Raw genomic sequence first — 27,750 nt, 5'->3', positions numbered from 1 at the left:
GCCCTCTGCCTGCAGCATGGGTCTTCCGGGCTTTCCTTTCTGCCTGAACCAAACACAGAGGCCCCAGCGCGTTACGTAGGCCTCCGTCTGCAGGACAACCAGCCGGCGGGGCTTTCCTCCAGCCGGGCGGCCGCACCCAGTCCCCACGCCCCCGGGCAGGGCGGTCCCCGAGCGGGAAGTCCCGCTGCTGGGCGCCTGGGCTTGTGGCTGCAGGAGGAGGGAGAGGCCATTGGGCCTGGCGCTGCTCCCTCCCTCCCCCGCCCTCCGGCCCGCCAAGCCCGCCCCCGGGAATTGCGGGGCTCCGCCCAGGGCTGCCGGGGCTGGATCAGGTCCCGGCCCCAAGGTTCTGGGTCTCAGTCCCCGCGCGGAGCCCACCGCTGGCGCGATGATGACCGTCTGGCTGGTGTACCTCGGGCAGAAGCTGCTGCTCTGGGGCGCGCTCAGCGCCTTCTCCCTGGCGGGCGCCACCCTCATCCTGAGCTTCCTGCAGATGGTGATGAGATATGCGCATAACTGGCTGGAAATGAGGCCCCTCCCCACCATTGCGGGCTCCTACCCGTTTGTGGGACACGCGCTGATGCTGGAGCGAAGAGGGAAAGGTAAGGGGCTGCGCACCCCATCCCTGCCGCAGGGGTTGCTGGGCCCTTTGCAGGGAACCGAGGCGCGGGAGCACCTCCTGTGCAGCACCCGCACCCCCGCCTGGAGCCCCGGACTGGAGATGCAGGTTCCTGGGTGAGGGCCGCCTCTATCACCCCCTGGATAATGGGTCCCCAGTTCTCTCCAGTTTCCATTACATATAAGTGCAGTGTTTCTAAATGCCTGTCCCTCTGCCTTTTCTCTTCTCCTTTTCCCAAGTCCTGGCTGCTGCTATTGTAGCCCTAGCAGGCTTGGCTCAGTGGATAGAGTTTTGGCCTGCAGACTGAAGGGTCTTGGATTTGATTCTGGTCAAGGGCATATAATTGAGTTGCAGGCTCCATCCTCAGTGAGGGACATCCAGGATGCAGCTATTGGTGTTTCTGTCTCTCTCTCTCTCTCTCTCTCTCCCTCTCCCTGCCTCTCTGAAATCAATACAAATATATTTAGTAAGAAAAACAAAAATAGCAACAAAAAACACCGCCTGTCCTAAAGGCAGACACAACTTATAACTTAGTCTTCCTCCCTCTCTCTCTCTCTCTCTCTCTCTCTCTCTCTGCAAATAAGGAACAAGAAATGCACTTGAGAACAGAGCCTATGACTTCAGAAATCACAAGACTTCACCACAACTTTCATTCCTCCTTGGCCCTTCTGTGGAGGTTACATAACAACAATGAGTTATGATGCTTTTCATCAAGGCCTGCCCCAAAAGGCACATAGCAAGTTTAATGCTGTCATTTCAACTTCACAAGAATACTGAGGCCTCATGGGAGAGTGTTACCAAAATATAGAAAATGTTTCTGGCCGAAGACATCCAAGTAAATCTTTAACCAACCAAACAGCAATGCGACTAATGTTGCAAGTGATGCAGCACATTTTGATATATGGAAACCACATGTGTAAAATCATCACAGCGAACACTAAAGGCAGAGCTAATCTTCCCTCCTACCCAAAGGCTATAATATGAAAAAATAATGGTTTAGAAATCTAGGCCCCTCCTGTGTGTGTGTGTGTATATATATATCAACAATATACTTAAGAAATCTCATCATAGTCTTTTGGGGAATTTTTCTAAGAATTGAAATCTCTGGTGAATACGATCCATTTCAAAATAAACGGTGAGTTACTGGATTATTTAAAGTAATTCTCCTTATAGTTACTTCCGGAGAGAAGAGAATGATAACACAGTATCCTTCTCAAGGTGTCTTTTTAATGGATCAACAACTACAGGATCTGGACATATGACCAACCTTTGGTACCTTTCTGCTTGTAACCAAGTTGCTTGACTTTAGCAAGTTCCTTAAAACTCTTTTAAGTTAGAGTGTGTTACCCTTTACTTGTAAAAGTCACTGTAGTGCAGTCACTTGGAGGATTTAAGTTCATGCGTGCATTTTCTAGACCATTGTCCGGAACCTGGTTTGAGTCCATTTTTTCATTGTCAATTATGCCCTTATTTGAGGCCCTCCTTTGTGCCCAGCATTGAGCTCAGCAAAATTGGGCAGAGCACAGCATTTAAAGGTGTACTCCCCACCCTCAGTACCCTTGTGTCTTATACAGAGGCTGTGCCTTTCATTCTGGCCTAGGAAGTCTCACCTGGAGAATTGCAACTGACTCCCAACTAGGCTGCTGAACTCCATCTTTTGCTTCTCCAGTCCTTTTGTCAGCACCTGTCTTCCCCAGATGCTCCCTGCCATGGGGCCCACCTGAGGCCTTCCAACCATGGGTGTCGATTTCCCTGTCTCCTCTGCCAGACCAGACCAAGGCAGTGGTTATGGCCATGCATGCTACATACATTTTGACACTGTTGATGGGATCTAGCTCCTTTCACAGCAGTTTAGCCAATGGTTTGCCTGGAATCGGCGTGATGTAATGGGGAAGATGGCACAGAGTGTATCTGGGTGCCTGGGGTACACAGCCAGGCCTGTATTTACCAGCGCTGTGCTATTGTGCAACGACTCAGCTGAGCACAACTTCCTCAGCTGTTCACTGACTTCTGTAATAGTGTTTCTCATCTGACTGTGGTGAGGCATAAAGACATAGGCATCGGCCAAAACCGGTTTGGCTCAATGGATAGAGCTTCGGCTTGGGGACTGAAGGGTCCCGGGTTCGATTCCGGTCAAGGGCATGTACCTTGGTTGCGGGCATATCCCCAGTGGGGGGTGTGCAAGAGGCAGCTGATCGATGACTCTCTCTCATCGATGTTTCTAACTCTCTATCTCTCTCCCTTCCTCTCTGTACAAAATCAATAAAATATATTTAAAAAAAAAAAAAAGATATAGGCATCGGAAACCCTTAGCTCTGCTCTGATCAGCAAATAAATATGACAGAATCAATGTTAGCTAGCTTAGAAGATTCATTATTGGGTTTTGAGGGTCCCACATGTGCAAACACTATAAACAATTATTCCTGTTTCTTCAGTGTCACGTGCAATGCACATCCCTGTGCTTTAGCCTCTCTCCTGCTGCACTTTGAGCAGCTTGCCCTGAAGCCCAGGGGTGGGGGAGCTGAGGGATGGGAGAAGGAGCAGGGGTAGATGAGTATGTGAACAAATATTGGCACAAAAAAGAACTGGAAAGTTTAATAGTTGTTTTTTTATTCCATGTCAATCTGTCTGTGGGGCCCAAATTCCCATTTAAAACAACCTCAGGTGCCATCTGTATTAGTAGCCTCACAGTGCTGTGGGCATTAGTCCTGTTGCTGTCATGGGGCATTCCCTTTGCCGAGAAAAGCCTGGGTACCACATGCCTCCCAGCCAGTGTGCTCTCCTTATCTCTCCCTCCCTGGATTTTGCCAGCAATCTCAGGACAGTACCTCATTTCCCAACCTAATTAGAAAGCTAGTCCTCTGGTGAACTCAGTTGATTGACTTGGGCTCTGTCTAACCTTTGCAGGTCTTTTCTCTGAGGGCTGGACCCTGTACCCCAATCCTTTTGCACTGTGTTCCCCCACCCCACCCCACCCACCCCCACTCCCAGGTAGCACTAACCAATTCAGTGTTTCCTGAGCTGATCCAGAGTTTTGTCATTGTTTGAGCTTTCTGAATGTCAGGCTGCATTCCCCAGATGGGGCCTCAGGGATTTCAATACAAAATTTCCCACTACTTCAGTGTTGTTGGGATTACTGGTCACCATTTTCCCCCACCCGATACAAAGACCAGCCATAAACCAGGACCCGAGCCCCTAACACTGGCTGCATGGAATTCCACCCCAGAAGCTTCCTGCATCCTTTGACTAGGAATCCCAAGTTATCAACAGATCCCACACACCTCAGTGTTATCATCCTAAAATATAGCTCTGTGGTTCTAGTACTCCTCAGGAACTGTCAGATATTGCCTAGAGACCATAAAGGAAAATCCAACTTCTTTAGCCTTGCAACACTCCAGGCTCATCTATCAATGTTATCATCCCCATCCTGTGCTCTGGCTAAGCCTATAGGCAATTCTCATACCTCCCTGACTCTGCTCTGCTATTTCTGCTGCTTGGTTTACCCTCACTGCCTTTTTCTTCCTATGAAAAGCCAACTCATTTATTTGTGCTCAAAAGCCATCTCTTTCTTGGAATTTCTCTGGTCCTTTCAATGCAAATCGATAACTCCTCAGACTTAACCTTCTAATTTAGCCCCATTTTATTTGACCTGATACTGTGATTAGTACCACAGTGACCATCTCCTATGATTCTAAATTTCTTGAGAGTAGGGATGTGGTCCTTTGGTGGTACATGTTCCTTGCCTATGGAATGAATGTGTGAGTATGAAGTGTTTTCTAGAAAAAGTAAGATACTTCTGTCATATTCATTCTTACATCTAGACATGTCATAGGAAACTGATTTGATTGATTACCAACTTTCCCTATCTAATCCCTACACTTTTCTCAGTGCTTCTCAGTAATTATTTTTAGCTTAAGGATTCTTTCTTCTATTCACTACTAGAGGCCCAGTGGATGAAATTCTTGCATGGAGGTGCGGGGGAGTAGTGAATCCTTGAATTTGTTTTTATTTGATTATATTTGTTATTTGTTATTTTTTGTTTTATATTTTACATATGAGTTAAATCAGACTGTTTTTGTCCTTGTCTATCTGACATATTTCACTTAGCATAATACCCTTAAGGTTCATTCATCTTATCACAAATGACAATATTTTATCTTTAAAAAATATTGATTTTGGAGTGGAAAGGAGGGAGAGAGAAACATTAGTGATGAGAGAGAATCATTGATTGGCTGCCTTCTGCATGCCCCACACTGGGGCTCAAGCCTGCAACTCGGGCATATGTCCTGACTGGGTCAATGCTCAACCACTGAGCCATGCCAGCTGGGCCATTATTATCGCATCTTCTTTATCCATGCATCCACTGATGGACACCAAAGGTTGCTTCCATATCCTGCTTATTGTAAATAAAGCTGCAGTTAACATTGCTGTGCATATATTTTTTGAATTAGGGTTTTCATGTTCTTCAGATAAATACCCAGGAGAGGAAATGCTGGATCATATAGTAGCTCTAATCTCAACTAGATGAGGAGCTTCCATACTGTTTTAGAGGGGGTGAAAAGGAAGCATCTATCTGCCAGGGCTGGAGAGCTGGGACAGGTTTCCCTTCCAATAGAAGCAGAGCCTGAAGCAGGTCAGGAGAAACTGAACACCCTCAGTGCTCTTGGGAGGCATGTCATAAGGTCACCACAAACACCCACAGTGCTTGGCACTTCTCAGTTAACCAGATTGTTGCACATATATCACTCATAATTAAATTAGCCTCATAATTCTGCATTAATAATTTAGTAAGGACACCTGTGTGGTTATATCAAATGAGTTGACCAAAATGAAAAGAGTAAAAAAACCAAAAAGACACATTAAGGAACTTACTTAAAATTAAATATTTTCTCCTAGAGTTTTTCCAGCAGCTGATCCGTTACACTGAAGAAAACAGAGATGTGCCACTGCTAAAACTCTGGCTTGGCACAGTACCAGTAATAGCCATGTATAAGGCCGAAACTCTAGAGGTGAGTTTATGATAACTGTGATCAATGTTCCACTGTATATTTGATGGTGTGAGAATCTCATCAGAATAAACAGCGAATATATGTCCTTATATTTAATGGAATTCAAATCAATGAAGATTCCATTAAATATCTAAAGCTGTGAAGATGCCATTTAATGCTTTCCAGATACAGTCTGAGTTCTGGGAAGAGTAGCAGCTTCTACATGTCTATACACATTTGGTATCAAATAATATATTTGTCCTTCTTTTTTGGGAAGTCTTCAGTTGAACAGAACCATAAATAGATTATTCTATAAATTGAGCTCAAATCATCTGCCAGGCACTGTTTTAAGATTACAAAAATATAAGACTAATAAAATATAAGTGTTTCCCTTACAATGCTCAGAGTATCCTTTATACTTTTATTATTTCAAGTTAATTTTTAAAAAGAGAACACTAATCTGATATTGATGGGGAAGATGTTGTTAATTCACATTATTGAAATTATTCCTAAAACATGTTTACCTTTCTTTTACTTATCATGATATTTGGGGGTATTATCTGAAAGTTTGATGACAAATGATTTTGTACAGGAAGTAAAAATGGGATAAACAGACCACTCTTCTTTGGAGCAAAATTAACAGCAGAATTTCCTATGCTTGTTGGGCTTGGATACATCTTTCTTACTCATTGTGTAAAACTCTTAGTGTCTCTGGTACCACACTGCAGAATCTACTGGCCCAGAGGAGACAGCGAGAGGGCCACATCTGGGGTTTCAGCCATTGCTGGCCTACTGTGAGTGGGCTTAGTATATGTGGATAGAGATCTGTCCAAAGCAGGGAACTGCAGCAAGAAGCCTGAGAAACATTTTGTGCATATGCTCTTCCCTTCTGCTTTATTTTGGCTCCAGACAACCTAATTATACCCAGGTTTCTCAATGCTACTTATACCCTGGAGACAATCAAATTTGCACCTAGTATAAGCCTTAATCCTGAGCTGCATACCTGCTTTCAGACTATGGTAACTTGAATGCCTCCAAATCAACATACCTGACCATGAACTTGTGATTGCCATCTCCCTAAATGTGGTCATTCTTTGATTCACCCACCTTCTCTTCCCTCACTCCTACCCTCACTAAACAACTCTACGTGGCTCCTAATTCATGGCAGGGAATTCTCTTGGACATTTTCCTTTTAGAAAACTCCACCTAGTCTTCAAGAGCCAGTGACAGTTGTATGCTCCAAACTAATTGGATTTGAGTCATAGTAATGAATATGAACCACAACTAAGTAATTGTTATGAAATGCTAATTTAGAAAGTTATTTTGTTCTAGCCCAGTATTCTTATAATTAAGGTGGCTTTCATATCTCTGTCTTTCATTTTCCTTTTCTCTCTAAGGTAATTTTAACTAGCTCAAAGCAAATTGACAAGTCTTATCTGTACACCTTCCTACGACCATGGCTTGGCCTAGGACTTCTTACGAGGTAAGTCAGTGTAAATCAGTAAAGCTGTCTTGTTCGTAACTTATGTCAGGCACTGACAGGAGGTGGTTTTCAAGAATGTGCCATCAGGTAGTAACAAGAAGCTGAAAAGGTTGTGTAATTATGGGCCTCTGAGAGACAGGAACCCAGGATGTAGAGTAATCTCCAGCCATGGCATTCAATAATGATGGTCACCTGTGTTCGAAGGAGGGTAAGAAAATGCCAATGTATAAAAGGAGTGCGGCACCTGGGAGTTTTGAGCAGGGAAATCTTGAAAATTCAATGAAAAAGGCAGTCATCCTCAGAGAAGTAAGGGGAGCACAGTAACCTCAGTCCTTGCACTGCCATCCAGGAACAGAACCCCATGAACTGAGAAGGAGAAAGCAGGACTTCCACGGGGACTTTGGAGACTTTGAAGATGTTAGGATCAAAGTAGACTCAGGGAGCTCCTTGATCTTCAGAGGCTGAGGTTGGAAAAGCGGGGACATTTCTAATTTTTGGAAACTCAGAACTTAGAAATTTAGAAAACTTCTTAAAATTTTCAATTTTGATGAGTGTTCTTTTAAATATTAGTAATATAGACAATATCTAAAATATACCCATTCTGTAACTATATATCAATCTCTCCTTGTCATTCTGACCTAAACATTTGGGAATCTGTGGATTAAGGAGAATTCATTGTCTTGACTTTATTTGTTTTGGACGTTACTTTTCTCTTCTTTGTAATCATGTCTTGCATTTCTAGTACTGGAAACAAATGGCGCTCCAGGAGAAAAATGTTAACACCATCTTTCCATTTTACCATTCTGGAAGAGTTCTTAGATGTCATGAATGAGCAAGCCAACATATTGGTTAAAAAGCTTGAAAAACATGTTGATGGAGAAAAATTTAACTGCTTTTTTTACATCACTCTTTGTGCCTTAGATATCATCTGTGGTAAGTCTCATTGATTTGTTTCTAGAGCTATGATGTAAGCAGAAAATGGCCCAAATAGAAAATAACACTTCACTGGGAAGGTAAATGTGGGGTTAGACAGGATATTGTCTTCTTTGGGATGGTCCTTCCGCTAAACTGGGCTCCTGAGAAGCAGTGCCCACTGCTAGGGCCAACCTGCCAGGAAGGTCAGAGGGAAGAAGGAACATGAATAGAAGTAGAAGAAAAAAGGGTGCAATAGTGAAAGGGGAAAGGAACAATTCTAAAACCTATAAGAATTTATCTTATTTTCCAAGTGTTTGCCACTGGAAAATAAACACAAGGCATGTGCATGAATTGAACGGTTGCTTCTCACCCATATTTTGCAGAAACAGCTATGGGCAAGAATATTGATGCTCAGACTAATGATGATTCTGAGTATGTCCGTGCAGTTTATAGGTAAACGGAGCCCTTCTAATTATTTTTATAATTGTTATTAATTCAAGTTTTATAAAATATCACTAATAATTTTTCATCTGTGTTGTATCTTTTTATTGTTTCACAATGAAATATTGCATTAAAAATCAGCCTAATCATTAAAGCATGTATTTTAACAGTAGAGGATTTATTGTATAAACTAAACCCATGGTGCATGAAATTCATGCACAGGAGGGGGGTCCATTAGCCCAACCTGCATTTTTCTAAACTTAGATCCCTTGGAGGATATCTAACTGCTGGTTTAGGCTCAATCTTACAGGAACCCCTGGCTCCAAACTGCTCACCTGCCTGCCTGCCTTATTTTCCCTAACCACACTAGGTGGCTGCCTTATATCCCCTAGCAGCCTGCCTACATGCCTGATCACCCTAACCACCTCTGCCTGGCTGTCTCATGCCCCTAACTGCTCCCCTGCCAACCCAATCGCTCCTAACCCCTCTGCAGATTTGGCCTGGAAGCTGCTCTCAAAGGAGGGGGTCATGTCTAGGTCTTCCTGCTCCATCACAGGGAATGTTGAAGGAGGGACTCAGGACAGGGATGTGACAGAGGGACACTTTCCTGGAGAAGAGGACATCCAGAGGAGTGATCAAGCAAATGTGTGGACATCAAACAGGCAGATCTCATCCCACCCTGTGGTATAAGAGCTACAGGAAGCTTGGGGAGGTCCAGAACTCCTCTGGAGAAACAGAAGGGGAGATCAGATGGCCATCTAGTGAGAATGTTTTGTAATGGCTTCTTCATTCCTCTAAAGCAGTGTTTCCCAATCTTTTGACATATGTGTATCCCTTCTATAATTTTTGTAACACTGAGCACCCCTCGTACTCATGAGAAGGTAGAATTAGGCGCAGCTAAGCACGGAGCAGTGCATATCCCCACCAAACTCCGGTGCAACTCGTACCCCCCACCAAACTCTTCCCGTACCCCTGGGGGTACGCGTACCACACTTTGGGAAACACTGCTCTAAAAGATTTAATTCTTAAGCTTCCTTGGATGTGTAATAACCCATGCCTTCATTGTTGAGCTCTTAGAATTGCTAAGAGGAATAATCATGGTTGCCACATATTCCCTCATTGAGACCAGGCACCAAATAGGTACTCAAGCAATGCACATTTTTTATATATCAGCTGATACATTTGCACTCTGTTTATAGGATGAGTGATTTGACACATCAAAGAATGAAGACGATTTGGTTCTGGCATGACATTTTATACCTTTTGTTTAAAGAAGGAAGGGACCATAAAAGGAACCTAAAGATTGTACATAATTTTACCACCAATGTAAGTCCTCATTTTTGTTGTTGTTGTGGTCATACATAACATAAAATCCTAATATATAAAAACCCTAGGTTGTAACAACCAGTAATGGGAGGCTGACCAACCAGAAGTCAGTGCTGGCACTCCCCTCAAGCAAGCAGTAGGGGTGATCAGGTAGGCAGCCCAGCAGTTAGGGGTGATCAGGTAGGCACACGGCCCTTCGCCAGGCTGGCCCTGCCCCCAAGCAAGTGTTAGGGGCAATCAAGCAGGCTGGCAGAGTGTTTAAGAGTGATCAGGTAGGCAGACCAGTGGTTAGGGGTGATCAGGTAGGCAGATGGCCCCTTGTAGGGCTGGCCCCGCCCCCCAGCAGAGAAAGAGAGAGGTCCAGGCCAGCCAAGCCATTAAACCCTGCCTAGACTGTCACCTGCAGAGGGAGCCCACCGGTGGCAGGGGAGACAGGACAACACTGTATAGATGGCTAGCAGTGGTAGTGGCAAGGGTAGGGCCAGCTGCCTGCAGCTGGGGAAAGGAAAGCCCTGATAAGCCCTGATCTCAGGCCAGGCCTAGTGACCCTACCCAAGGGGTCCTGGATTGTGAGAGGGTGCAGGCCAAGCTGAGGGACCCCCGAGTGCATGAATTTTCATGCACCAAGCTTCTAGTTTATCATAATAGCCATTTTAAGTGTACCAGTCAGTGGCATTAGGGGCATTCACAATGTTGTGCAACACCTCCCACTATCACTTTCTAGAAGTGATCATTCCTATGTTTGTTAACACAGCCAGTTATTAATGCTCCCTCATGGGGGAGGTTAGTCTACTGGGGAGGTGGTCTATAAATAAATAGTTACAAAATGTAATTCAGCTATGATAGTTTATTAAGAAACTGGGAGCTATGCTAAGAGAATAAAAGACACTGGAATCTGTGTTATAAGAATCTTCTGGAAAATGTTTGGATTAAGCAATGGTTTTCAAAGACAAAGGACATTTATGGCAGTGTCTTGAACTGGAAAAGATAAAAATTAATTAGATATTACTATTTAATTTTTAATGACAAGGAAATAGTAATGTTCTGGAGATAGTCTGTCTTTGTGTTAAAAGAATGTTTATGGAAAGGCAAACTAATTGAAAGCATGAATTATAAGTTAAATGTCCTGATAAAAGTGCCAATGTAATTATATTTACCCTTTGCTATAAATTTTAGTTTTCAATATGATGGCATTGCTTCCTGACAATGAGGTTCTGTCCCCACCAACAGATCAAGTGGTAGAGTCCCTAGATGTTTGATGAATGAGATGTTGGAATGAGTTGCCCTCAGTGGAGTATAGCATAATTAATTACCTGGCAGGAGGTGAAAGGTGAACAGTTTGTATTTTATAGGTATAATTACACTTGTCTTCATATTTCATGCATTGATATCAGTATCAATGATGAATGAATTCCAGATTGGATGGATAATATTAAAAGTTGCATACTGAGTGCCAGGCACTAGGGGTTCCACTAAGAAGCAAAGAGAGGTCATGGTGCTTGCCCTACAGAACTTGTGATCTGTTCATTCAAAACAGAAGCAAGTTTGGACAATTGCATGAAAGGAGGAGAGAGTTGAAATGTGTAACCAAATTAAGCTCAGGGGCTTTCAACTTTTACTCATTCATCACATACCTGATGGACATTTCTAAAATGCCAAGCAGTGCTCTAAAGGTTGGAAATAAATAAATGAATAAAGACAAATTTGCTGCTACACTGCAGTTGGAGGAGAAAGTCACTAAATAACAAATACAATGCCAGGTGGTAAGTGAAATGGAAAAAAGGTAAAGCAGGCATAGGAAGAGAGTGAATGCCAGGGATTAGGGTACAGTGACCCTGATAGTGTGACAATGGGCAAGGGAAATCTCAAACTAAAGAGGAAGCTAGCCATGCTGGCTTCTGAGGCAAGAGTATTCCAGGCAGAAGGAGTGGAAAATAGACAGGGTGATGCTTTTCTCCAATACAGCACGTAACTAGAGTGATCTATACTTAGTCTGTTCTATAATGATTGTGTTTACTCCACCACCCAGCTTTTTCTCATGGGCTCTTTCAACTCGCTGGGGTCCTATTCAGGAGACTACTTCTCTATTCCCATGTTGGAAAGGCTACAAAATAGTCCTTGGAAATTATGTGTTTGCCTGACATTAAATTTGTTTTTAAAAATCTTATCAAAGAATGCCGTAAAAATGTTCACAGAGAGTTGTACTATATTTTCACAAAAACCTAAGTTTCTGTTGACTGAGACAGAACAGCAAAGGCTTAGAAAAAAATCAGTTAAAGAAGTTGGTATGTTTTCACAGGAAAATGGACTCTTAGGCCATATCAAATTCCAGACAAAAGCATGTGATCATTTAAATCAAACAGGTCATCCATGAACGGGCCAATGAACTAAAGAGAGAAGAAGAACATACAAGTGATGACAAGGGCAAGACCCCCTCCAAGAGAAAACGCAAGGCTTTTCTCGACCTGCTCTTAAATGTGGTGGATGATGAAGGGAACAAGCTAAGCCATGAGGCCGTTCGAGAAGAAGTGGACACCTTCATGTTTGAGGTATTTTGTGTTGTCATGTTTGTCTCAGGTATCCTCATTAAACGAATTACAGTTTCTATTACATAATAAGAAAATGGTTTGTTTTTTTAATCTTGGGAATTGCAAATGCTAAGGATGAAGAAATAGCCAGCACTAATACTTAGAGTTGTGTAAGTAATAGTAAAAATAGAAATAGCAAGATATTTATAGCCACCTTTTAAAATAAGTTGGGATCCTTGGTATAAGGGATGATCTGTTCTCAGCTTACTAATATTTTTAACTTAAAAAATAATCAATTTATAGGAATTCTTTAAAGAATCTTTAGTATTTTTTAAAGGTCTGATCACATTTTGAAGTAGCTTGTTATAAAGGATAAAGAGTCATGATATTATAGTTATCAGATCACCTTTCTTCTTCAGAAAGAGTGGTAGCCTTGTGTGGCTTTTTCTTCCCCACATTAGGAAAGTTTTCTGTCATTATTTCTTCAGACAGGTTTTCTATTCCTTGCTTCGCTTCCTCTCCTTTTGGAACCCCTATTATGAGGATGTTATGTTTTGTTTTTGTTTTTAAATATATTTTATTGATTTTTTTACAGAGAGGAAGAGAGAGGGACAGAGAGTTACAAACATCGATGAGAGAGAATCATCGATCAGCTGCTGTAGGACTCTTTCACAGCCCGTGTGAAAAGAGTTCCAATTCAGGGTTCAGGTTCTGGAGAAGGGCCGCACACAAATGAAGAGACTTGTGACTTGAAAAAATTCAACTTGGCGATATGGGGGGCCAGGCGGTAGTCCAACTCTAGTGGGAGAACTACTCCTGCTCTGGCCCTGCCATCCCCTTTTATTAAGGCTTTGGGGAAAACATCTTAGGTGACATAAACAGAAATTTACATGTAGCCCTTAGGCAGGAAATAACAGAAACTTACACGGGACAAACAAGGTGGAGACTGCTTCAGCTAACAATGTCTCAACTAAAGGGTGAGTGGTTAGAACAATTAAGTTGTTGACCAGCCTTCCTGGCTTCCTGTCAACATCTCTCTTTTAGTGAAACTGATTGGTTTCCAGCAAGCTGCCTCTTGCACACCCCCTACTGGGGATGTGCCCACAACCAAGGTACATGCACTTGACTGGAATCGAACCTGGGACCTTTCAGTCCGCAGGCTGACACTCTATCCACTGAGCCAAAAAACAGGTTTCGGCGAGGATGTTGTTTTTTTCTTGATCTCCTAAAGCTCCCTTAGGCTCTCCTCCTGCTTTTTAAGTTTTCTTTCCAGTTGCTACTGCATGTGTGTGTTTTTTCCTAGCTTGTCTTCTAATTGACTGATGTGGTCCTCAGTTTCTTCTAGCCTGCTGTTGAAGCCTTCCATTATGTTCTATATTGCAGCTAGGTCATTTTTCATTTCCTCTTGATTCCTTTTCATGTTGGTGACTTCTTATTCAACTTCTGATAATTCCATTGAGTTGTGTGTATTTGTCATCCAAATGTTTTAACATCCTTATAACCATTACTCTGAATTTTTCCTCTGACAAGTTATTTGCCTCCATCTCATTTAATTCCCTTTCTGGTGATTCCTTTTTTCCTCTTCTGTGGTGATTGCTTTTATGTCTCCCCATTTTTTTGCTGTAATGTTATAATTGTTTCTATTTCTTAGATCCAACTGGTTTGCTACCTACTTAGGTTTTTTGGGAGGAGTGGTGCTATATAGTTGGTAATTTTTGGGATCCAGAGGTGCAGTCTCTCAGATTTTCTGGGCCTGGTGATCTAGTGGAGCGTCCTACTTGAGCTATTTGTGTTCTCTTGATGTAGTTGGGTCTTGAAAGTTAGTTTCTTATTCGTGGATGAAATCTTGTCACAGATTGGCAATGTGACTTGCTCCAAGCTTAATTGTGCAAGCTGTTATGGTTGTAATCCTTGTTCCAGCTCTTGTGGAAAAGGTTGCCTGATGTTTCACTGATATGTGCTCACTGTGAGTTCCCAGACTTCATGGACTTGGCAGAAAAGGATCTTAGGGCCTGAGGCTCAGGTACTATGACTTTGGCTGGTGTTGTGTGACTCTTGCTCGGGTAGTGTCACTCTTAAACTCATATGAGGGTCCCAGAACCCGTGTGGGGGGCGGGAGGAGGAGTAGCTGTCCCATAGTCTGCCTTTGAGGCAGTGGGACTCTGGCCAAGGTGATTTTCCTCTCTGAATCACAAGGAAGTTTCAGGAAACAGCAGCTAGGGTTGTGGGAATCTCGGAGTCTGTGGCTGAAACAATGTGACCTTGTCTGGGGAGGCAGGTCCTCCATAACTCACCAAGGTATCCAGAGGTAGGCAGCTGTGAGAGGGATGTCATGGATCCTGTTAACGGAGCCGTGCCCCATGGAGCTCACAGAAGGGCCCAGGAGCTATCTGCTAGGGCTGTGTGCTCATGGTGCCCACAAGCTGGAGCTGCACGAACGTGGTCTGCCACCCACCAGGGGAGGGAGAAGTCCCAATTTCTGCTTCGGAAGCTGTGTGCCCTTGGTTGGATACACACACCCAGAGGTGGATTACAGAGGCACCCAGGAACTGTCTGCTCGGATGGTGTGCTCAGGGGGGCCATATGCTGGAGCATCGCTACCATGTCTTGCTGTGGCTCAGAAAGGAACCCAGGAGCTGCCTGTTGGGGCAACGGCTCAAAGGGCCTGTGCACTGGATCCATGCCACTGAGGGTACCTGAGGTCGGCAGTCAAAGTGGGGGAAGTCTGAGTTTCTGCAGCCGGGGTCTTCTGCCATTGGTTGGATGCAAGTGTGCCCAGCGGCTGCTCACAGAGACACCTGGGAGACACCGGCTTGGGGGGTGGACTCAGGACCTGTGTGCTGAAACCACGTGACCTCGGTGTCTATGGGCAGGCAGCTGGGAATGGGGAAGTCTGAGGTTCTACTGCGGGGCTGTGCGCCCTTGTTTGGATACCTGTGCACCCAGCAGAGACTCAGAGGCACCAGAGAGCCCTCTGCCAGGGCTGTGGACTCAAGGAGTCTGTGCACTGGATCAGTGTGACTGTGGTGTCCAGAGGTCCACAGCCAGGGAGGGGCAAGTCCACTTACTGCTGCGGGAGCCGTGCTTCCTTGGAGGCAGATGTCCTAGGGTCTGCAGGTCTGCGGGTGAGGCAGCAGACCTTTGGCTGGTGTGGCTGCAGGGTCACAGACAGTGTCCAAGGCCAGTCTGGGTGGTGCTGAGTTCCTAGGGGAGTCTGCTCTCTCCCTCAAGAAGTTGAGGACTCCCTGCTCCATCCCCACAACCCGGGGAGTGCCCACAGCAATGGTAGGGGCTCCCTGTCCAGGAGAGCCTGGACTGCCAGCCTCTGGTTCTCCTGCCGGATTTGACTATTCCTCACTCATTCACACACACACTACCCACGTCCACACACTCCCCTGTCACTTACTTACTCACTCACACCCTCTCCCACACCTCTTTCCTGCTAGCCATCATCATCCCAGCTCCTTGTAGTAGAGAAATTAACCAGTTTGTGATTCTAAAGAGATTTCTGGTTTTGATATTTAAAAAAAGACACATTTTAAAAATATATAGTTGTTTTTTTTTGGTTTTTTGTTTTTTTGTTTTTTTGTTGTTTTTTTTTTAATGGAGAGAAAGGGATAGGGAGAGATAGAACATCAATGATCGGAGAGAATCATTGATTGGCTCCCTTCTGCATGTGCCCTGACCAGGAATTGAACCATAACCTTCCGATTCATAGATCAACACTCAACCACTGAGCCACAACTGCTGGGCAAAAAGGCAATTTTTTGGCAAAGAAAATTTTAACTACATTAAATATTATAAAGAGAAAACCTCTTAACATGCGGCATACAAAATAAAGATTAAGAAAAGGTGTTAAAAGGCAGCATGTGGAATATCCTGGAAATGGAGGAAAGGGAAAGCCTTCAGTTTTCGATGGCGGACTGCACGCACTGTACTTGCTCTGCCTGCAGCCGCCTGGGTGTGTGACTCCCCAAGAGGAAGGCTCTGCGGAGGAAGAAAGCGCTGTGAAAGGTCCACAGATCTGACTGCTCCCAGGTCTGTGCTGACCGGCCATAGAGGCAGGCCCAGTCATTGCAGATCTCTGTCTCAGTCCCCCGTGTGGAAAGTGAAAAAATGGGTGGTTTCAAACTTCTAATTTAAGCAGATAACTTTATTGAGAAGGAACAGTATGCAGAAAATGGACATGTAATTCATTGAAAAGTGGGCTGTGAGGCCAAATCCCAGCTCTGACCTATACTAGAAGTGTGACCTCAGCACCTCCTCTCCCTTTCGGGGCCTCTGTGTCCTCGTTGTTATAGCATGGGCCACACAGAACAGCCCTGAGGACTAGGGGAATCCTTTCACATTCTTGTGTAACAGATATTGGCTGGTATCTGATGCTGAAGAGTCCCCTGCCCCAATACATGCATCCACACACTCACAGCTGCACTCACACCTGCACATCCACACACACTCACACCTGCACATGCACATCATCTCCCCCCAGTAACCTCTCACTTCCACAAGAACAACCAGACTAACAATCTCTTTCTTACAGCTCTAACATTCTTTGAATTCTCATTTTTTCCTTATTCCCACGAAATAGTGGGCATGGCATGTACAACTACAGTATTGTGACCTGCTCCAAAGATAACGCAGGCTGTTGCCGCCAGGTCTTTCATTTTTTTAAATCTTTTTTTACTTTTAAATTTTATTTTTAAAATCTTTATTGTTCAAAGTATTATATTTGTCCCCGTTTCCCCCACTGACCCCTGATAGCCTGCTCCTTCCCCTCACTCCAGCCTTCACCCTCCTATTGTCTGTGTCCATGGGTTATGCATATATACATACAAGTTCTTTGGTTGATCTCTTCCCACCCACTCACACATCCAACCCCTCCTTCCCTCTGAGATGGATGTCTATGCCAGGCCCTTTATGCTCCTGGTCTGGTGGATTCTTGCCCTGCGCAGTTTCGCCAATGCACTTGTTGGTTCTGTGCTTTGTGTTTGCTGCCTTTGGGTCACAGACAAAAATAAAACAGGAAGCTCATTTTCAAATTCAGGAGAAGTTATTAAAATTGTTTAGCAAGAGCACTTCCTCTATGATTTGTTAAGCAACTGAATGACATGGGCCAGCTTTTGTCTGGAGTGCAGAGTCATTTCTGTAAAGAAATTGCAAGTGTGAGAAAATAACAATCATATCAACATCAGAGATTTCTAAACATATTTTTTAAAATTTCAGAAAAGTCGTTAACAAATCAACTGAGGACCTGAACCAAGTGCTTCAGAAACTTCTGCCCAGGAAATGAAATATTACAATAATCACTTGTGTTGCATAGGGTAAATGGACCAGTAAGAGTTATAATATTATTTTTTTTATTTTTCAAATACATTTTTTTTTCCCTCTGAAGAACTTACCATTTTGCATGTGGAGTGTCCTGGTGAAATGAGGACAGGAAATGAGGGGCTGATGCCTAAAGACATTTAAGGGACAGAGAGTAAGGTCATCCAGTGTTGGTGTTGCGAGGGTTCGGGAAGCCCTAATTCAGGTGGCCACCAATGCCGGGGTTCTTGTCCCAGCATTACGAAGAGTTCAACAATCTGGAGAAAGGCTATGCATAGATCAAGCAGGAGTCCAAAGACGAAAGATAGTTTTGAAAGGCATTAGGGGTCAGAGGAGCTTCAGCTAAAGGAACTAAAGACTCCCCTTGACTCAGGACTCATGCTTTTTTATTAACACAATTTGTCCTAAGGCAAGGTGGAGATAATACACTTCAAAGGGTAGGGTACAAAAGCATTGTCAGATTGGGGAATAGCCTATAGCTGTTCAGGTCTTTGCCAAACAGGAGGCAATAGCATGTAGATTAAGATGCCCCGAGCTGTCTGGCAGCAAATGATGATCTTATGCAGGTTTTGGGAGATGCTTTTTAGCTGTTCCAACATACGTGATTACATGTGACTCAGCCCTTGTTGAGCCCCCAAGCTCATCAACCTTTTGATGAAACTCTCGTAATTATGACAGGCTGCAATTGGCTCCTGGCAGTCAAGGTGTCACCATCAGTATTGGAGCTGGAGTCTCCTCACCCCACATCCTTCACACTTCTCGAGGTGAAGAGTGTGGAGAGGGTCCTATTTTTGCCTCCACCTCCTAAGAAGCAGTCAGGCCAGGGAAAGCCATGTAGCATTTTTTCTGAGGGGTCTCAGTTTGTGATCTCTAAAATGGGAATAGCAGTATCATGTATCCCATCGAAATTTTTTTTTTTTTAAAAGGTATTTTTTTATTGATTTCAGGGAAATATACTTTTATTGAAGGGAGAAAGAGAGAAAGAATCATCAATGATGAGATATAATCATTAATTGGCTGCCTCCTGCATGCCCCCTACTGATCTTTAAGCCCACAACCCAAGCATGTGTCCTGACCAGGAATCGAACCATGACCTCTTGGTTCATTGGTGGATGCTCAAGCACTGAGCCCCATCAGATGGGCTCCCATAGGATTTTTTTGTGAAGAATAATAATTTGTTTCTGCAAAATGTTTGGTATTTTGCCTCAAACTCAGCAAGGTTTAAATGGGGCTACTTATCAACTTCTTGATGAGGAGACCAACTCAGAACCACCCATGTGTTCCCTGATAAAGCCGATTGTAAAAATGGGGGGAAGTGCAGAAATACAGATCTGGCCACTTGACTCAGGAAAGTCACACTTTTATTTCCTCAAAAACAGTCCAGCACACAGAGTTCCCTTGGAATGCCTTCTGTTAGCCCAGCCCATACTCTCACCAAGCATGTGACTCTGTCCTATTGAAATGTCCCTGTACCAGAGGCGTCCCCTTTGAAGGGATTGTTTCATTGGTTTGTTTCCTACAGAGGTAAAATACTGTGTGAAATTATCTTGTTCTGTCTGAGGTCATGTCACAGCTGTCAAATCCAGAGACAATTCAAAATAGAGTTAGCATCCCTAACCTTCCCAATAGAACTCTGCTTTCTAAGCTGTTTTTTTTTTTTTTTTTTTTTTCCCACCTCTTACATTGTAGGGCCATGACACAACTGCAGCTGGAATAAACTGGGCCTTGTACCTATTGGGTTGCTATCCAGAAGTCCAGAAAAAGGTGGACAATGAACTGGACGAAGTGTTTGGTACGTATGGCCCCTTCACTACTTACACAGAAGGTCCCAAGTCACTGAAGCAAATGGCATTCTTGCTCACTAAGAAAGTGCAGTCGGGCCTGATCTAAAGACACTGTAATAAGCAGGAAGGCTGCCATATGGAACCCCTTCCAGGCCTGATGTCCTTTCCAAACCTCACCCATTTGTTTACGGGTGCTTGCTGATTGCTTGGCGTGTGACTGCACCGGGCTAGATGCTGGGGCTACATAGACAAATGTCACTATTCTCAAGGACCTTGCTGCTTCATGGGAGAAACAGTCACTGTGTATAAAGTATCAAGTCATGGCTGTGTGCTTGGGCGATATGAGGAAGGGGCTAGTGGAGAGCAGAGAGGAGAGGTGAAGCTGATTAGTGGGGTCCAGGAGAGCTATTCCGTATAGGAATGCTGTGGGTTAAGCTGATGGGACATTAATTCTTTTGCACAACCAGTAACCTGTAGGTAAGGAGTCCTAGGCTGATGCCAATAGGGATGTTGTGAGAATCCCGGGCTTGCTCTTTTCTCTGTGTCATTTTCATCATCATGGATTTTGTTTTCTTGATCATTGTTCTGGATCTCATGTTTATCTTTAAGGCATGAAGACAGGGGAAGAGGGGATGAAGGATAATATTAGTCTCCTTTGACTGCTGTCACAGATACTGCAAACGGGGTGGCTTAACACAACAGAAGTTTATTTTCCTACAGTTCTGGACACCAGAAGGCCCAGATCAGTACCTCTGAGTTAAATCAATGTGTTGGCAGGGCTGCACTTTTTGGAAGCCTGAGGGGAGAATGCATCTCTTCTGGTGACTGCCAACGTACCTTGGCTTATGGCCACATCATTCAAATCTCTGTCTCCATCTTCACATGACCTTCTCTTCTGTGGGTGTGTGTCAAATCTCCCTCTGCTCTCTCTTATCATGACATTTGTGGTGGCATTTATAGCCTACCTTCGTAAAATGTTCCAAAGCATCTTTTTCCCAAAAAAAAAGGTAATATTTAAAGGCTTTAGGAATTAGGATGTGATATATTTGTGGGTCAAGATCAGCCTACCACAAAGGAACTGTGCATTGTGCCATCAACTTAATTATTTGTTTAATCAGATGTCATATGGCTTCCCATGGCTGGGAAAAGAAAGATAAAGGATGGTTGGCCAACCAACACAGTGGTATCTCATGGGTTTTCCTAGTGCAAAATGGGGAGGAATAATAAAGGAGAAGAGGAGGAGGTGGAAGGCATTCTGGGAAGAGAGGCTCCTGGTGCACAATGGCAGAGTGGAAAAGTTGGCAGATAATATTAAGCATTAAAGGACAGGTGGAATTCAGAACATTTGTTAGAACCACTGAGAGGTGAAGTTGGAAAAGTAATTTCATGTCCAGATGGTGTGAGGACTGGATTTTCATATCAAGAGGGAAGACTGTGTTTTGGAGAATGGAGACGATCTAAACTCCTGGGCTCTGATTCTGTCACTTCATTTTTCCCGTTTCAAGTTGAATTTCTCTCAGATTGCCTTTGGTGGGTAAACTGGGTATTCTAGAGACCAGGATTCTTTTGTAATGTGTTTCCACGTTTGTGATTTTTACAATTTCTAGCCCAATTCTGGTGTCACAAATGGTTTTGGATCTCACAAAATTGACACCATTTTTTACTGGGATTTTTATTCTGCTGGTTCTCAATCTTTCTGCTAATTGTGCCTCACTTCTCTTCTATCCCCAGTATTAGTTCTAATGCTGTCAAAATTTCTTTGAGCAACTGATCTTTGGATATTGAGATGTAAGTATTCATTCCTCTTTTTCTTTTTTTCACTGAGGTACACTTCACATTTAGTTTCATTATAATAAAGCAACTGGTACACTTTTAGTGTTTAATTGATCATTATCTTTTCTTTCCAGTAAAACAAACAAGATATTTTAAATAAACGGGAACAAGATTACAATAGTGAATGACGGTTCCCAATAAGATTCTGCAGGTCCGCTCTTCTCCCATTGAGTGGCAGGGCCCAGGCCATCATTAGGAGATTATTTTATTTTAAAAGTATCATCTTAAACTGCATGGAAGTCCAGTAAGATCACAACTAAACATACCAAAGGGGAAGTCTTGCTATCAAAATACCCACTTAACTACCCCAAACATCTCATAGCTACCCTTTGACCTTCTTTAAACCCAAATTTATTTTTTAGTTTCAAAAAATGTTCCATACAAGAGGATGTAGACAGGTGTATGTTGGTAAATGCTAATTGTCCCCCTTCACAGAGACACAGTGTAATCTGTGTGCTCAATGTACAGGGAAAGGAGGGAAAAATCTAGAATTCTGTGCACTGCTGCGGGGGGCTGAGCCTCCAGCCTCCAGAGGAGCAATGTAAGCAGAAGGTTTTTCTTTCCCATGGAGCACAGGAGCATTGATTCCATAAAGTGTTTGTTGAGTCAGGAAGGGATAAAAGTGAATTTGGACTTCTACGCACGCATATACGCCTAATCAATGGAAATGGACACCAGGTGGGTGAGGGCGTGAAAGAAGGGATATGAATGCAATGGGGGAATAAGGACACATATGTAATACCTTAATCAATAAAGAAAAATAAATAAATAAAAGTCAATGGAAAAAAATACTTTAAAAAGTTAAAAAAAAAAAAAGTAAATTTGGAACAGATAGCGTTAGAGATTCTTTTCCCACTGTATTCAGCTCAAGGTATTTCCCCAAATAAGTTGAGAACCTGGATGTAAGGGAGAGAAAAGACTTCAAGAGCACAATGACTGAGCCTATGAGTAAAACAAAACAAAACAAGAAAACCAGGTTGTAACTTGCTCCCCATGACTGGAGGAAACTTTTAAAAAGAAGGTTGGAGTCAATCAGTGTTCCTTAGTCATCTTCTCCTTCATCCTTATCAACTTCTTCACTGGTAGCTTTCAGTCCTCTCCCTCTCCCCCTCCATCATCATCTTCTTCTCTTCTCCTTCCCCTTCTTCATCTTCCATATCAGGAAGCAAGTAGTAATGAATTGGATTTTACAAACACCACCTTGGAAGATCTCTCCACCTTATCTGCACCTGCATCAGAATGGCCATAAACCACATTTTTGGTTCTCAGCCTCTTCCTGCTGGCTTTATCCTGCCATGGGTTTGAATATTTCATCAAATCCTTTCCAGATATTTCAGTGGACTTTGAAAATGCATCACGGCTTGCACTCAGATGAAATTCTTTGGGTGCACTTATTTTCTAGGGAAGGGTTTTCATTGAAATGAAAAGCTGTTCTGTGACCTGATTTATTACGTTTCAATTTTATCACTTCAACTATGGTTAAATAACGCAGTGCCTTTTCATCCATCTCCCCAAACAATGCAGGCATAGAGATGGTTGCAAATGTTGTTACTCAAAAAATTGGGATTTGGACCATCAATTCCTACCTCTTCTAACAAACAATGGTTGGCAGAATTTGTTATATGTTGCTCTTCAGAATTTTCTCACTGGCTTTTTCACTGAGTTAGTCAATCTCATTTTTGTCTTTCTCAATATGTTCAGTTGCTTCCTGCTGTGTTTTTTCTCCCATTGGCAAGAGCAAGAAGCCATTTGGATTTCTTCTTGAGGTGGAAATGGGGGGTCCAGGCTTTGGGGAGAGCCCAAGAATCTGACCCAGGAGAAGATACACTTCTGGAGGAGGCTCTGAGAATTCAAAATTAAATGTTTTAAAGTTATAGTTTCATGCATTCACAATGTTATGCATCTGTCACCTCTATCTAATACTAACCCATTTCAGCAGCCAAAAGGAAACCTGCATCATTAATCAGCCACTCCCCATGTTCTCTTCCTCCAGGCCCTGCAACACCTATTTATACTCTGTCTCTATGGATTTGTCTACTCTGAGTACTTCCTCCATATTTAATGATACAACATGTGACCTTTTGTATCTTTTTAAAAAATTTATTTAGCATTTTTCTCTCATTTTATTTTGATTATACTAGTAAGAATTTTACTTTAACTGTTGGTATTTAGCATTCAGTGTATTAATGTTATAATATATTCTTTTTTGATATCTTATTTGCCAAGCTGAAATAGTTCTTTCACTTATTTTATTTCATGTATTTACTTTGATCAGGGAATTCTGATCGCCCTGTTACCTTAGAAGACCTGAAGAAACTTAAATATCTGGAGTGTGTTATTAAGGAGACCCTTCGTGTTTTTCCTTCTGTGCCTATAATTGCCCGTGAACTTAATGAAGATTGTGATGTTGGTGAGAATTCTTTCATGAAAGTAGTGGGGAGGGTGGACTTTTCTGTGTGTGTGTGTCTCTGTTCTCATGACACATCAACTGCCTCATGACAGGGGGGTACATCCTCACGAAAGGCTCTCAACTACTCATCATTCCCTACGCACTGCATAGAGACCCAAGATACTTCCCAGACCCTGAGGAGTTCAAGCCAGAGCGGTTCTATCCCGAGAATTCGACGGGACGCCATCCATACGCCTATGTGCCCTTCTCTGCTGGACCCAGAAACTGTATAGGTTTGTATCCATCAGAATCGTTTGACCTTTTGGGTGCACATGGAAAGGGGTTTCTCACAATAATGTCTTTGAGATGTAGTGTCTCAAATACAAGTCTGTTAAAAAACAAGTTGTTCTATTTTTTTCCACTTTACTATGACTGTTGTAAAGTATATCAGTTTTCTAGGGCTGCTGTAACAACAGCAGACTGGGTGGCTTAAATGAGAGCATTTCATTTTCTCACAGTTCTGGAGGCCAGAAGTCCAAGATCAAGGTGTCTGCAGGGCTGGTTTCTTCTAAGGCCTCTCTTCTTGGCTTATAAATAGATGTCTTTTCCTTGTGTCTTCACATAGTTCATTCCTCTCTGTGTATGGGGGTGTGGAGTGTTTCCTGTTAATCCCACTCAAGGATATGTTTTTATTGATTTTTAGAGAGAGAAGGAAACATTGATGTGAGAGAAATATTGATTGGTTGCCTCCCGTACATGCCCCAACCAGGAATCTAACCCACAACCTAGGTGTATGCCTGATGGAATTGAACTCACAACCTTATGGAGAATGCGATGACTTATCCACCAACTGAGCCACCCTGCCAGGGCGTGATCTCTTCTTTTTATAAAAACACCAGTCAGGTTGGATTAGGACCCATCCACAGGACCTCACTTTATTTTACTCACCTCTTTAAGGGCCCTATCCCCAAATGCAGTCACATTCTGAGGTACTGAGGGTTATGAATTCATCCTATGAATTTTAGGGGAATACCATTCAACCCATAACATAAAGCATAACCAGTTTCATGGTAGAGTTTTAAAATGTAGATCTTTGGATTGAAGTGGAATTTACATTATATTATAGAAAGCGTATTTATAACAATTAGTTTGTTTAACCTGCTTTTATTGCTTTTAAGAATTGCTTTTTTCAAAACCAAAAAAGAGAATGCTCACCATACGACCAGCGGAAGTATGTAAACAAAATGATTGCACGCCGCCATATATTAGAAACACTTTTATATCTCTGGCATTTTATTGTTTATGTAAATGCAGGCATTGATACAATGAGGCCTGGTAACTGTATAGTAAACTACATGAAGGTCCAGGAGGAGAGCATTCTAGAGCAGTGGCTCTCATGCTTCAACAAGCCCAGGATTCAGCTGGGTGCTGCGTGGGCTAGATCCCTTGTCCCCAGAGCTATTCAGATGCCCTGGTGGGAGCAGGGAAGGGCACTCAAGAATCTTTATTATTAGGAAGCATCCTGAGTGGTACTGGTTCGCCCAGGGCCTACTGTGAAAATCTAGCATCACTTGCTTCCTCTGATAGAAACTGTTCTTTCTCCCTTTGTGATAGATCTGTAATAAATTAATGTTATTTACATTGATTTGAAGGTCAAAGGTTTGCCATGATGGAAGAAAAGGTCATTCTTTCATGCATCCTGAGGCATTTTTGGGTCGAATCCACCCAGAAAAGAGAAGAACTTGGTCTGGCAGGAGAGCTGATTCTTCGTCCTACTACTGGCATCTGGATCAAGTTGAAGAGGAGAAATGCAGTAGCATCCTAACTGTACTATTGGGCTGTGTCTTAGTCAGAATAAGGTCTTTCTTTAAGAGAAACTTTGCATTTACAATGTGTAGATTATGATTTTAATAATCTGAATCCCTACACCTATTTTTTTTCTTATCCCCCCTTACTTTGGGGTCAAGTCTACCAAAGAGAGAGTTTTTATATTTTCATCACCACCATTTTCTTACCCTTGGTCTTGATCCAAAAAGGTGAGTTAACTGATGTCCATACCCAAATAAACATATACATTTCCCAACAGAGGGACCCATAGGCCAAGTCAATTTTAATCGACAGACCCAAAGGATATAAGTTAGTTGAGATTCTATAACTTTTTAAGTTATTCTTGTTGAACTCAAATATACTTATGTATATATACATTTTATTTGAAAAAGTAATTAAATACTCAGGCTTGAGTTTAGTAGGTTTTAAAAATTATATTAGGTTTTAATATTTATGATGATGATACTTTTCAGATTTTATCAAGGAGAGCGGATCATTTATAAGTTAACTCTTAGTTTCTGTTCCTATTTCCCTTTTAACCGTATTCTTATGGCCTTCATTTCATTTCATTCTACATAACCTCACAATTACCTTTTCACATCATATATTATCAGGTAAGATTCCTCTTGGTGATCCCCAGTTCCTCATAATGGCTTTTGGAATTGGCAGCACCTTAGCCTTTATCAGTTTATTCTACTTTTCATTCCAAGGGAATAAGTAAGTTTCTATCCAAAGTCATAACACTAGTGTGTGACAGGGCTGGGAATTGATAGAGGTCTAAACTCTCAATCTCTACTACAATATTCTATTGCTTTATGAAACTCAAGTCTATAATTGTATGTATCATTAGAACACAGAACTTCTAGAATTCTCCTATCATTAAGGAGAAGAGAAGTCACACATGTATAGTAAGCCAGCACATAGTTTAGGGTTAAACTTCCGGGAAATTCAATCCTCCCGAACATACCTGTCAAGCTGATAATTGACAGAAATTCCTTGAATTTTAATTCCATTGACAATATCTCTAGTCCCTCACTCAGTGACTTAAAAAAGTTATTTTAATAAATAATTTTAATGAGATGTTTCTGTTTCTAAATTGATTTTTGAGTAGGAGGAATGGGGAGAGAGAGAAACACATTGATATTGTGAGAGAGATACCTTGATCCATTGCTTCCCATTCACCTCCTGACTAGGGATTGAACTCACACCTAGGTATGTGCCCTGAATGGGAGTCAAACTTGTTATCTTCTAGTGCATGGGACAGAGATTATTTCTTCAGTTTTCTCAAGGCAATAGCAGATAGAAACTACAAACTAAGAGAATGGAATATATATTCTTTAATGGTTATCAAAGGAAGAGGTGACCCAACCAAAGCCTTCAGGCAAACATTATGGGCTCTGTCATTTAGGGCAGGGTCAACAGCTCTATGCACTTTACCATCCCAAAGACCCTCAGTGCAGACAAGTCGGTCCATATGTTGCTGGGGAAAAGTCAAGGAAGTAAATGATGCATTTGAAAATGATTTCCAAGATATTGCAAACTTTGTTATGTAGAAAGTAGAGATATGTAGAAAATTTGTTTCCAGGTGATTTTGGATTATTGAAGTTTTATTCTTGGAAATTGGTATTATTTCTCAATTTCATGCACTTACATTTTAAACCTTGCCTGAGCAAGTATGTCATGGTCTGCAGTATCAACATGAAGATGCTGACTTTTTTCTTTTTTTTTTTAATAAGATGATCAAATATCTGTTTGTGTCCTTATTACCTATCATGCTGTGCTTGAATGAGGTATCTTAAGAGTAATAAACTACATTTTAGACATGGGTGCTACATTTTATTCTATGATGTGATGTTAGTTTGAAATGTAGATAACTTTATGAAATAAATTAGTGGGTGACTGCTTTATTATCATCATAATAAAGAGCTAATATGCTAGTGGTCGGGAGGCAGAACACGTAATGACTGTGTAATGATGGAGGCTGCCTGCATGTGCTTGGCGGGGTGTTGCTCCAGAGTCAGGGCGGAAGTGGGGTGGCACCCATAAGAGGCGGGACCATCTGTGCCAGGGAGGGTGAGGTGAGAGCCCATAGCGCCCCTCTCACCAGTCCTTCGCCACCCACCGCTGGCACTTGGAGTGCCCGGCTGCCCACCTGCCAGGGGAAGGAGCACAGCCCAGGCATTGTTCCGGAGATAGGGCGGAGGCCGGGAGGGGCCCAGAAAAGGTGGGACCAGCCCAAGGCGACTCAAGGGACTAAGGGCGGGGCTTGAAGCGGCCAGAGAAGGCCAGATTGGA

General features: G+C 42.8%; 2 protein-coding genes across 2 annotated transcripts in view; one reads left to right on the top strand and one right to left on the bottom strand.

The window, feature by feature from the left end:
* Positions 1–27,750, bottom strand: part of LOC311619414 (cytochrome P450 4V2-like) — a 171,126-nt gene that overhangs the window by 51,331 nt on the left and 92,045 nt on the right. The window lies entirely within an intron of this gene.
* On the top strand, positions 253–27,278 carry LOC311619413 (cytochrome P450 4V2-like). The gene is made up of 11 exons (XM_084877720.1): positions 253–599; positions 5,513–5,625; positions 7,002–7,087; positions 7,830–8,020; positions 8,386–8,455; positions 9,643–9,769; positions 12,133–12,318; positions 19,312–19,414; positions 23,515–23,649; positions 23,742–23,921; positions 25,281–27,278. Exons 1-11 carry the CDS (start codon positions 386–388, stop codon positions 25,451–25,453), a joined length of 1,578 nt encoding a protein of 525 aa, XP_084733846.1. The 5' UTR covers positions 253–385; the 3' UTR covers positions 25,454–27,278.

This window comes from Pipistrellus hanaki (assembly GCF_964339955.1).
Source record: "Pipistrellus hanaki genome assembly, chromosome: 3".
Classification (NCBI taxonomy): domain Eukaryota; kingdom Metazoa; phylum Chordata; class Mammalia; order Chiroptera; family Vespertilionidae; genus Pipistrellus; species Pipistrellus hanaki.
Note: the sequence above shows the minus strand (reverse complement) of the source record. Positions and strands in the feature narration are given on the sequence as shown.

Excerpts from the sequence above, each read along its gene's own strand:
- LOC311619413 (XM_084877720.1), top strand. The coding sequence starts at position 386 with ATGATGACCGTCTGGCTGGTGTACCTCGGGCAGAAGCTGCTGCTCTGG. Across the intron at positions 600-5,512 it reads GCTGGAGCGAAGAGGGAAAG|AGTTTTTCCAGCAGCTGATC; the intron begins GTAAGGGGCTGC and ends ATTTTCTCCTAG. Across the intron at positions 5,626-7,001 it reads ATAAGGCCGAAACTCTAGAG|GTAATTTTAACTAGCTCAAA; the intron begins GTGAGTTTATGA and ends TTTCTCTCTAAG.